Consider the following 12,474-nt stretch of genomic DNA (forward strand, 5'->3'; position numbering starts at 1 on the left):
ATTAAAGGAGTTACTCTGATTATTTCCAGTATTATATAATTATTTTTCCCTTTCAATCACATCAAAAATTATAATTTTTGAAGGGGCCAAAGGAATCACATTCAGAACTCTGAAGATCTCAGAATGAATAGGCCATGTGCAACCAGTGATGGGGAAGTTAGACTTTGCTGAACACCAAGTAGAAAGAGGTGCTATGAAAATAGCATGTCCTGAGTTGTTCTATATCAGAGGGAAAATGGAGTACTAGTGCTGAAATGGGCAAATCTAGGAGACTCAGTGGCTATGTTCATAAGACTACAAACTACACAACCACATTTTATTCTAGTGTGTTGTGAGAAGATAGATTGCACAGTTTTCTTACAGAACCACACCTCAAAAAGCCTTAATTCAGTACATCATGGTTGACAGTGATTATGCCATCCGTTCAATCATGTCTGATTCTTGGTGATTCTATGGTTAGCTATGGATAAATAAAGTACTGTATTTAGGTGAAGGCAGAGAGTTATATCCTGAGGCTATACTCAGGATAAGCATAAAGCCATGCTGCAGGAGATCAATAGCACCATGGAGGATGGCTGGATGGCATCTCTTGTCAAGTTGCTTTCAAAAATTCTTGACCTATCAGTACTTTGGTGAAACTTTCCCAGCTTTGTAATACTCTTTTGAGGTGAGCACCCAGAATTGGATTTATGGTAGCGTTTCTAAAATGGCTGCATCGTGGAGTTATAGAAAGTCACTTAAATACTGTAAATTTTGTTTTTAAACTGTTTCCTAATCACTCCATCCAGAATTTGTCTTTTTTAAAAAGTGCTTCCACCTCCTAAACTGAAATCTATCCTAATAATTCATGTATAGAGCACAAGCAGAATATGTGTCTATAGACAGACAGGCTGCCATGTGAATGTAGAATAGCCAGGATGTTAATTCAAGTAGCCATTAGGTATTTAAAGCAGTGTGCTTGGCAAGTTAGTACACCTTGGTTGCTGCCTGCCCTATTAAAAGAACTGACCAGATGGAGATATTTCCAACATTCTCATCCCCCTCCTTAATCTTTTCTTCCTGCACAGGTTGCATTTAATTAAAAATTATTCTCCCTTTTAATCCTACCCATGACATTTTCTCTCTTATCCAGATGTTAGCTCTGATCATCACAAGATCAGCAGGATAAAGCTTAAGTCTATTCTTCTTAGGAAACAAGGAACCAAAGTTACAAATGAACAAATTAAGATATGGAAAGGTGGTCCCCCCCCCTCCTTTCATCATGGGGAGTTTTTGACTCCTGGGCTTTATCAGTCATCTCTTCCAACATATTGAATTGACATACTTGGGAAGCTTTATGTTGGGGACAGGAAAATTATTACTCAGAACAAAGTTTTGGCCAGGAAGAACAGCCATCAGGAAAAATAAACCTCATCTGCTAAACTTATTCTCTTACCAGCCCAAATAAAACTGTTCTTAGGTTCTTAGGACTAGAAGCAATCTAGATAGGATGCATGATGAGGTGCAGAAGTGAACTGGCAGAATTCTGGACTGGTTTTTAGATAAGCATTATTTTCTACACCCTCCAGGTAAAGTGTTGCAAAATAATAATAGCCACCAGCACAATATCCCTACATACATGAATGTAGAATTCTGCAGATTTTTTTCTGCAGAGAATTTCTTATCATAGCTGGTGGGGCTAAATCCAGTTCTGGGCAGGGCCAGTTTTAAAAGCAAGCATGGCCAACATTTTTCTTTCCATCTTCCACCCCTTATCTGTCTGCATCTGCTGCCATCTTTCACCTCCTTACTCCTGACATTCAGTTCCATTGTTCTCATGTCTTTTCCATTCATTAGGCTCCACAGGTAGGGCCAAATGCTTTTGTCTGACTAACAAACTGATTGTTGGAGGACCCCCACCCATGGTTTGCATATCAAGGAGGTTAAATGTGTTTTCCCTGGTATGCTGGTTTACTAAAGTCAGGGGGATTTCAAAACTATTGAAGGAGAGCATTCAAAAATTTGAACACTGGTTTATAAGAACTGTAATTGCACATAGTAACTGTGTTTCTTGAAGGCTTGGACCAGTATTTTCCAACCTTGCTCCCTTTTAAAGAGCAAAGGCTGGAGAGAGAAAATTGGAATCTCCTGCATTAAAATCTACTGGTTTGGGGGCATTATCTTTGCCATTTTTGGCAGAGGTTAGTGGGAGTGGTTTGTGCGGGAAAGGATGCTCTGTAAGGGATGGATTTTTATGTCATATTTTTAGGTTGTGGACCATTCAGAGTCATTCTTAGAGTGCAGTGTGGAAATTTTGTAAAATAAATATTAAACACTACATCTTTGACTTCATCAGCAGATAGGTGCACCTTCTTTTGCCATGACAGAACATTTTGATGAACATTCAGCTAAGCAGAGTTAAGAACATGCTCCTGGTATATTTAGTCATTTTCTCTCTCTGCCACATTAAAATCTGCAGTTGTGTGTGTGTTCTGAGGGCCATAGCCAAGGCTCTTGGGTTCTGCACACATCACACATGCAACACATATGAAAGGATGAGGCTTCAATTGCATGGACTTCATTTTGACTTTTTTGACCACCCCCATGGATCTCCTGCCCTGGAGCTTTCAGTTCACCTCCCCACTGCTCTGAGGTTTCATGTTGGATTTCCTACCAACTAGAGTAGTACCATTCCTCCCTGACCCTCAGAAATTAAAAGTTTACCATTTCAAACCCTAATTTAAGCTTACATGAAAAGTGGAAACCATTTTGGTTCCCAACATTTCTCTTCCCCCTCTTGTGAATCATTTGCTTTTTAAGCACGAGTTTAAATGTTTAGGGCGAGGAATGGGAAGATGGTTAGTTTGATAGAATTAGATAATTATTGATAGAAGCCTATTTACTATTGAATGCATTTTGCAAAGGAATGGCCACAAGCACCAACTCAGTACCAAGTGACTTCAAATTCAGCCATTGCTTTGAAAATTATCTGAGTCTCAACAATTAAGCCCTTTTATAACATTTAACAATGGTGTAAGCAGGATGGGCAAGATTGTGGGTACCTGGAAAATGATTCAGAACTGCTTTGGACTTTATGCAAGCACAACCCTTCTGCTGCTCATTAACGTAGCCTGAATTTTTGCTGCACTCTGCATGAGCCTGAAGAAAAGCTATCAATGCACAATATTTTTTTTTCCATGCCAAAGCCTAAAAAACGCCAAGCAACTTTAATGAATAGCCCTTATGCAAGATCGAAAACACTTCTGAATCCTTTCCAAAACCTGCAGAGATCTAATAATGATTTCATTTAATAAGAAGCAAATCTCATCCTGGAAAAAAATATATCAATGTGGTCGCTAAGAGTCGACACCTACTTGATGGCACGTAATCAATATTAAGGATGGCTTTGACAGGGAGAAGCAGCTAACCAATCTTGTTTGATCTCAAAAAGCTAAGCAGGGTCGGACCTCATTAGTATTGGAATGAGAAACTACCAGGAAGTATCAGGATTGTTCGACTGGGAAGTCAGAAAAATGTTCTGGAACAAAGCAATGCAAATCCTTCCATAATAATTGCCAAGAAAACCACATGGACACGTTCTTGAAGTCACCAAGAATCCAGTTCAACTATACTAAGCAAGGCAGTCTATCTTGAAAGTCTTAAAAAAACTTCAAACATTCAGATCTGGAATCTGAACTGGATGAAATTCCCACCAGAATTCTGTGACAGTCCATTCCAGCAAATAGTTAGGAACTGACCAGGAATATAATTCAAATGTGACAATATGATAAAATTATAACTATATAGATTGTAACCTTTCCAGATTATGGTGGTAGAGCAGTAAGTAAACCAACACATATTGGTGGCAATGTCTTTTTGGTTAAAAGTGTGAAGAAAAAAGGAGAAAAATCAACCAACAGTCTTTTACAATGAATCCTATTGTTTATTTCCATATTTCCTAAGGCATATAAACCAATGTAAGATAAGGCATTTATTCAATTACTATTGTTAACTGCTAGATTTCTTATTGCAAAACACAAAGAAACCCAAATAACATCTTTCAAGAGATCAGGGGTACTCAAAATTGCAGGAAATTGCTGTGGCTTAAAATAGTGACAGAAAAACAAAGACTTTGAGAAACACTACAAAGAAGAATAAATTTACTCAGACCTGGTCTCTATTTATTAATTATATTAACAATGTTTTTTACTAGATTACCTTCATTTGCACAAGTATCATTTTGGATAGAAATATTGAAAATCAACATTTAAAATGGTGACACTTTTCTTTAAGATCGCATCTATCTTTCCATTTGCTTTTAAATGAAGCAGTCCCTTATTTTTCTTTTTAATTCTGATTTTTGGGGTGTTTGTCTTTTTCATTTAGTAAAAAAAAAAGGTATCCTTTTTAAAAACAAAATCACACAAATATTTTATGTTAAGAATATGATATGAAATGCTCCTTTGTTTTCCTCGGAATTAATTGTTTTATATGATGGCGGCCTTCTAGCAAAAGAAGTCTGCTCAGCATCCGAGCTCCGTTTCCTTAGCAGACGGCATGACAAAATAAGGCATCAAGCTCATCGTAGCCTGATCTTTAGAAAGGTAATGATTCAAATATTATTTTTAGTTATGTCGCGTGCACGCAGTAATTAATCTCAAGTTAAATGGGAGAACAACCCTTGCACAGATTATTCTTTTATTTAAACATATGTTCTTAAAATGTCAAGCAATTTATTTTACGTCAGTGCAGTAACAAACCTTCACCAAGAAGCCCTTTTCTGTTTTCCTTAAGAGATCAAGGGGCCCAGATCCAAGCCTGTAGCTCTTTGCATATATTTCTACTCGTTTTTTTTCCTCGTTAGACTACAAAGAAGTAAAAGAAATTTTGAAAGGATGTGCAAAATAGTTGCAACTGAACCATGTGGAATTCAAAACATTCCATTGGAAGTGTGAAATACCCCACTTCCAATGTATAACAGCTGCTCCAAAAGTAAAACAAGCTGTTTTGAGCATTTTTTTAAAACTCAAAAACAGCTGTTTTGCATGTGAAATAGGGCAGTTCAACTTGAAATGGGGGGTTTCGAATTCAAAATGGTTCAATTCCTCTTCAGCTTTGACGGTGTCCATTATATGTAATAGAACTCTCTGGACTGTAATGTATGTGTCTGGCCAACACAGTCCCATTTCCTTTTCATTGTGACGTGCAAAATCGTTGTTTTGCTTAAAGTCCAGAACTCTTAGTTCTATAACTTATCAAGGTCTGAGAAGCTGTCTTCTTCAATATGGAAAGTATTCTTCAAAAGGTAAAATAAGAAGAAAGCTACTTCTTGTTGAAGCTCCATGTGTGCGATGATTCCTTTAGAATGTGAACTAGCTACTTACTGGTAGCTGGAATCTTTCAAAATTTCAACAGCTCAGAACTTCAAACATTCCACGTACCTGTGGAAACTTTGCATCTTCCATACAGCTTGGAAACTTGCAACAGTTGGGAGCAAAAGGTCTCACACCTCCTCCAACCTGGTTCCCTATAGATATGCTAGAGCAGCTAGACCAGGGCTTCTCAACCAGGGTTCTGTGGAACCCTAGGGTTCAGCGAGAGGTCACTAGGGGTACCCTGGGAGATCACAATTTATTTAAAAAATTATTTCAAATTCATGTTAAAGAGGTTTCATTCTTTATTTTTAGTTTAAGAACACTGTTAATGCATTTACACAGGCCTACACATGAAATGAATAATTTTGTAACTTTTGGCGTATCTTTGAGCCTGAATGTGCAGGGGTTCCCCGAGGCCTGAAAAATATTTCAAGGATTCCTCCAGGGTCAAAAGGTTGAGAAAGGCTGAGCTAGACTACAGCTCCCATTATTATATAGTGAGTATGGCAGGCCATGTTGGCTGGCCAATGATTGAGGCTGTAGCCCAGGCTAGTTGGGTGATAATGATGGTCACAGTCAAATACATGATATTGATGGGAACTTTAATCGAAACAGGTTAAGACAGGAAGAGGCCACAACCCATCTACCTTTAAAAAGATTTTCCCAACACCATCCAATCTAGCTAAAGTTATTTGAGATTCTGGTGGCCTGTTATCTGCATTCTCTCATACAGACTGCTAGTGGGACATGGCATAACATGACTGAAAAAGGGTCAGGCATTTTCTGGGCCAAATGAGCACAGGCATCACCCTATCAGCAATTGTAAGAATTACTACTTCAATAGCAAGAGACTATAAATTTGGATCTTTATAGGAACTATAATGCTTTGTGGTAATAATTCAGTCCTCTGTACAACTTTTTCAACGGGGGAGGGAGAGGGAACAGATTCCAAATAATTCAATGTTATTTCCTAATGTGAAGAAGACATAATTGGTCGACCACATTCCTGGTCAGGACTGCAGGGTTGGGGCGAAGTTACACACGCCCCCCTTCCCATTAACACATACCAGTATCCCAATTTGGATTCATATACTTTCAGTTGGCCTAAATAGCATCATTTTGAAACTCTGCACTGCTGAACTACTTTTATCAATGTCCATTCCAATACTACAAGTCAGCAGGTTTTGGTATACTTTATTTATATACTGCTCTTCAACTCACAAATGTTTAATTCCAAGTACAAAATTCACACTAAAATAATCATTTCCTTGTTTCCTGAAATCAAGGCTGTGGTCAATGCCTGCCATAAGAACAAAATTAACACTGGAAATCTTCAACATTTAAAGCTTTCTGTATTTATTCACCTGGGCATTGGGACATTCTAAGAACAATGACATTGTGAAACGGAAGCACCACAGTTTTAATCCTTTTGTAAACGCTTAGTAAGGACACGGTCTCAGGAAAAGATTCTAGGACATTGTTTGCTTAAGCCTTATGCCGTGGATTCTTTCTCTCTTTCACAGCCTGAATCAGTCACTGGTCTAAGCCATGGGCAGGTCATAGTAAGCTGCATATCTGCCAGTCACATGATAATAGACCTGTGCAATGGCAACAAAAAAGCATAAATTAAACTGGTATAATAAAACTGGCAAATTCTGGGTAGGTTAATGCAAAGATGGACCTAGCTGATAGACATTTAATTACTCATACTGATTAACAGCATGCCTTATCTAAAGCCATTCTCTTTAAGTAAGAAATATGGGCTGCTGCCATTTGTTTCACCTGGCACACTTCATCTTTATTTGCTATAGTTGTATTTTCTGTCCCCCACCATGGAAAATGGGATATATAGGAAATTCACAACAATCACAACAATGGGATATATGGGACAATTCACAACAATCATGTAGGGCAGAGTTAGACTAGCCTTCCCCAACCTGGTGCGCTTGAGATGTGTTGAATTACAAGCTCCATCGCACTCATCAGGTTGGGAATTCCTTTGACTGAGATTTTAATGTTGGTCTCTCTGATCCTAGACTAGCAGCTTAATCTCTGCACTAATTTGGCTTGGGGGAAAAGCAGAGCCTGCCATTTGCTTTTGAGCCCTACTTGGGTGGCATTTCTTGCACTAACAGCCAGCCAAGTTCAGCTTTTTCCCCCCCATTTCAGTATAGTCTCCAAGATCTCTCTTTTGACTAAACCAGTGTTTTTCAAACTTGGCAACTTTAAGCTGTGTGGATATCAACTCCCAGAATTCCCCAGCCAGTTGACATCCACACATCTTACAGTTGCTGAGGATGAAAAACACTGGACTAAACCATCCCTATAGTATAGTCATTTGTATGGTCAACTCCTCCCCCTCCAAATTTGGCAGCAAAATTACTGAATTTCAATAGTGTGATTTTGCCCCACTAGGTGGCTTCCCCATACTTGAAATCCTAACTAGAGCCCCAAAGCAGGCTATTCCAGGGTTTGGGGAGGTTTTAGGGTGGGAAGAGGAGTGGTTGTTGGATTTCCATATTGTGTCCTTCCCAGAAGTCAAGAAGCTATATTGTTGCCTTTAACCACTCAAACGCTCTCCAGGTCTTTACTGGTTTATTAGTCTGAGCAAAGCACATTCTGTCAACATAACCCAACAATTGTATTACGTTAGCCCAGATTAATGGTTAAATGTGTTGAGTAAGCCGAACCATATTGCTGAAAAGCAGCACTTGGAATCTAACCTGTCCTTCAATATCTCCCAGCAAAGTACTGGCACCCAAGCGAAAGAGTTCAGGTTTCAGCCATTCGTCTCCCAGTTCTTCCTTCATCAGCGAAAGCCAGATCAGGGCATCTTTCGCTCTGCGAATGCCTCCCGCAGGCTTAAATCCAACCTGAAGGAAGAAGAATGGGGAAAAAAACCCTAAAATATTAGGCTCCAAAGAGGTTGTTGCAGGTATACAACAAGCTGGTGCTGAGGAAAACAGGAATTTGCATATAAATGCATACATCTATCTAGAGTGTGTGTGTGTGTGTACGTGTGTGTGTCTTATTTACAGAAGGATTTCTTTCCTGCCTTCCCTCTCTAAAATGCAGGTGCACAAAGTGGCTTATAGGGTAATAAAATATAATGACAAGAAGAAACACGCTACTAAATAAAAGAAAATCACTAACAATATAAATGGAAGCATAGAGTAGAACTTGATAACCATGGAGCCAGAGACATCTGGGGAGAGATATAGTATATATTATATGAGCACTTAAAGCCTCAAAGCCAATATGGGGAAACTAGAGGGTTTACTTTTAAAGAAGAAATCTATTTCTAATATTAAAAATCTTGAAAAGTGGCATACCTAGTTAGCTGGGAAGAAATATTTAAATGCAACAAATAATACCACACTAAATTTAAAAACATTTGGAAGGAACAATATTTTTAAAAGTAAGGGGAATGAGAGAGTGAATAAAACTCACACGTGGCATTCACACAGTGGAGGCCCGGTGAAGAGGTGAATGTTCAAAGTAGACATCTAAGGCACTTAATAGTAATAACCTCCTGAATATGAAGTGGAAGAGTATTCTAGACAGTGGTGAGGTTTTAAAAGAAACACACTACTAAATAAAAGAAAATCACTAACAATATAAATGGATAACCATGGAACTTGATAACCATGTAAAATTTCTTGATAACCATGGAACTTGATAACCATGTAAAATTTCTGAAATTTCCATAAATTTTGTTCGTGTGGTGTAGTAAAAAGATCTTAGTAGTACAATACATAAGTGGCAGCTCTGCAGCCAGAAGTTGGAGAGACAGATGCTTTCTTTCTCCTGATTTGGAGCACTTATGGACCCCCCCAATTTCCCAAATTCAGGTGTCTCTCAGAAAGCTGGAAGAAACAACACTATTGTCACCACTACTTCTCTTTCCTGCTTCCACTAGTAATAAGCCTATCTGAAGGAAAGCTCTATGCTGCAAAATAATTTCTAGATTTGGAGCACCTGTTTTCATTGACTCAACAAAGGTGGGACCTTCGGCTCTGATTCTGAAGTGCCATCTTTGGTGTTCTTGCCCTCGAGGCTTCCAGAGTAGGTGGGACACATATAACATAATGAGGACATGTCCCTTAAAAACAGTTGTTAGGGCTTCTTTGTGCTATAGTAAGCAGGGCATGAGGATGAGTCCATATTCAACTACAACTCCCAACATCCTTTTCAGCCTCATTGAAAAGAACAAGCTAAATGAAAGGCCACAGCTTCCTTGTTTCCATTCCCAGCAAATGAAACCATGCCGCTTCTGATCTCAGAAGCAATAAATAACTTTCAGAAACATCAACCCTTGATCTGAACTTCTGTATTTCTACTTCTTACCAACTTTATCCATGAGTGCACTGAGTGGGCAGTACACAGCAAGAAATGGTAGCCTCCATGTCAGAAAAAGAGAAGAAAAAGTGCGTTTTTAAAGGAGGAGGAAGGACGGATGTTGTACAGACACATCTATGGTCTGTGTTTGGCAGGTAGGAGAGGCTTCACTCAGGTAAGGTGGCTTCTCTTTTCATTTCTTCCTGCACAGAAAGCTGCTTCTGAAATTTCCATAAATTTTGTTTGTGTGGTGTAGTAAATAGATCTCAGCAGTACATTGCACCATTATCTAAGTGGCAGCTATGCTTGTAAGCCCTTGGAGCCTGCCCACTAGCCTCTTTTCCCCACCAGAAACATTCACATTCCCACAAATAAATCTATTTCCCCTCTCCCCAAACCACCCATTACCATCCATCCATCCATCCATCCGTCCATCCACATACTGTATATATGAAATGTTTTGTTCTAGAACTATAAAAGATGTGGCTACTATTCCCTTGCTGTTTCCCAGCATTTCATTATTTTGTTTAATAAGTTCATCTCCCTGAGAATTTTTTCTCATCACCTTATATTATTAAAAGTAATAAGTTTCTCTGGGCTAGGGGTTCCCCAACAGAAAAACCAATTTGTGTGTGTCCTTCAATGATGACAGGAAAAAAAGATTATTTCCCATTATGCCAAATACTTTTCATATCGCTCGACAGCTTATCATTCAATAACTGTTAGACTGCAGCCCACTTCCATCCTTGGGAGAAGTTTAATTTCTACATTAACCTGTTTTTACTAGCCAATGCCTTGCTAGAAAAGCATCTGTGCGGCAGCCAGATTGGTTTGTTAAAGAAAGCATTTAGGAATCTCTTGTCAGTGATAAAATTGTCTTCGTCTAATAAAAGGATATAAACTTGGTTTACATCTATTTTTCATTATTATTATTTCCTGAGTGGGCACACGCACTAGATTCTTTTGGTTAATAGAACTTTAAACTCCTGCCCAATGAATCCTCTTTAAATGAACGAGAAATGAAACCATTCTCTTGATATGCAAAGTCACATCCAGTGCCATACAGAAGCCCTATTTATGAAAACTTCCAGCAGGACCTAGCCAAATAATCCCACCACCAATATTGTCCATGATATATGGTACTAAGCTGCTCAGTGTGAAGCAAGAAATACCTTCACCTATTTACCATTCACAAAGGTTTAGCCTGATAATATAGATTGAAAGTTGGCTGGATGTTTGCACACATAACAGTGGTGTGTGCAAACGAGAGATTTATTTATTTATTTATTATTATTATTATTATTATTATTATTATTATTTTATTCCATTCATATAGGATTATTCAGGCCCTCTTAGAGACCCAGAAGGGCTTGGACACAATTAGCTTTTGAAGCCTTTATAAAAAAGAACCACTTAAAAATTACAGACTGAATAAGGGTTCCACAAAATGTGAGACATAATTTGAGTATTTTCAAGCTAAACAAACAAACAAAAGTCTCCACTTGAGGCCCTTTGAACTTGAGTTCCAACTAAATAGCAATTTGTTCCTTATTTCCAATGATGCTACTTGAAATGTGGGGTATTGCACTGCTTACATGGATATCTACTTGTAAGCTGAGGTCTTGAATATGGTTCCCACTTTTAAGCAACTCACAAGTACATCGCCCTGCCATATCTCAAAGGATAAAGGACAACTGCCACATGGTCATACAGTAGATATCTGTGGAGGGGTGGGGGGGGGGGGAATGATGTGCACAGTGTGATGTCATTTATGCAGTGACCTGCCACACATGGCATTCTGACATAATTGTGGCTTGTAATGGATGCCATTGAGCATGCTCCCCAGGTGTCACTTGTTCACATATCAAATAGGCAACCTAAGTGATTTTTAAAGCCAACTAGGCCAAAATTGTAAAAGCTTTCTCAATGGATTCTGGATGAAAAATGCATGAACAAAATGAATGAAAAATGGCTATGCGTCTAGCTTCACTTGTTTGATCAGGAAATATGTATCTTTGTAAGTGATTAATCCTTCAAAACTGTCATGTTTATTGTGCACGATTTCCCCAATGGTGTGGATTTTTTGTTTTATTTTTCTTAGAAACAGTCAATTTTGAGGCCAAAGACTCTAGGAAGAGAAATGCTTAAAATCTTCTGTTGAATCATTTATGTTACTGGGTCAGATATTTTATCTTGAAATGCGTTGTTGCTGAGATCTGGAGTACTACATGAAGTCCTAACAGAGATCACGACTACAAGGTCTGCTCAAAGGCAGTTAGCATTAAACATCTTCCATTGTAATTTTGCTCAGGTGCGACCACACTCTGTGTAATTCAGGGCCAGGAAGCCGATCCATAGGTATGTCTTGATGAGAAGTTGACAGCATGAGGCACATGGTCCAGCAGAAAGCTGGCTGTGAACACCTAGAGTCTCCTAGATGGCTTTTGTCTCCTTCTTGCTTTCACAGCCTGTTTGACTGTTACGTGCATGCAGAAAGGGGGTCCTCCTCTTCTATGCCATGAGACCACCAGGAGCTTCCCAGCACTCCAAGAAATATTAGCAAACTTTGGCAAGAAAATGGCTAACTTTTAGTGGCATAATTGCTATCCATTCTTTGTTTTGGGGAGTAGTGAATGACTGGGAAAGCCGTTTGCCTCCCAGAAGCCTTCCTCTTATTCTCATTCTCAAAATGTCCTCCAATACCAAAAAGGTGGAATGAAAAATTTGACTACATCCTTTCCAGGGATGACAGAGGGTCACTAGAGAGCCTCTTGGAGGCCCT

The 12,474-nt window shown here is 38.8% G+C and overlaps 1 protein-coding gene across 2 annotated transcripts in view; it reads right to left on the reverse strand.

Annotated features, from left to right (window-relative positions):
* Window positions 1-6,686: 6,686 nt before the first annotated feature.
* The window catches only part of DERA (deoxyribose-phosphate aldolase), a 49,353-nt gene continuing 43,565 nt past the window's right edge, over window positions 6,687-12,474 (reverse strand). The window contains exons 8-9 of one of the 2 annotated variants that reach the window (XM_063308191.1): window positions 8,078-8,227; window positions 6,687-6,952 (exon numbers count right to left, since the gene is read on the reverse strand). In XM_063308191.1, coding sequence (XP_063164261.1) covers window positions 6,896-6,952; window positions 8,078-8,227 — 207 coding nt within the window. In that variant the 3' untranslated portion in view covers window positions 6,687-6,895. Of the gene's footprint in view, window positions 6,953-8,077; window positions 8,228-8,804; window positions 8,887-12,474 lie in introns of those variants that run through there. The other variant, XM_063308192.1, reaches the window with a different exon arrangement.

Source organism: Candoia aspera, chromosome 7, assembly GCF_035149785.1.
Source record: "Candoia aspera isolate rCanAsp1 chromosome 7, rCanAsp1.hap2, whole genome shotgun sequence".
NCBI classification, from domain to species: Eukaryota; Metazoa; Chordata; class Lepidosauria; order Squamata; family Boidae; genus Candoia; species Candoia aspera.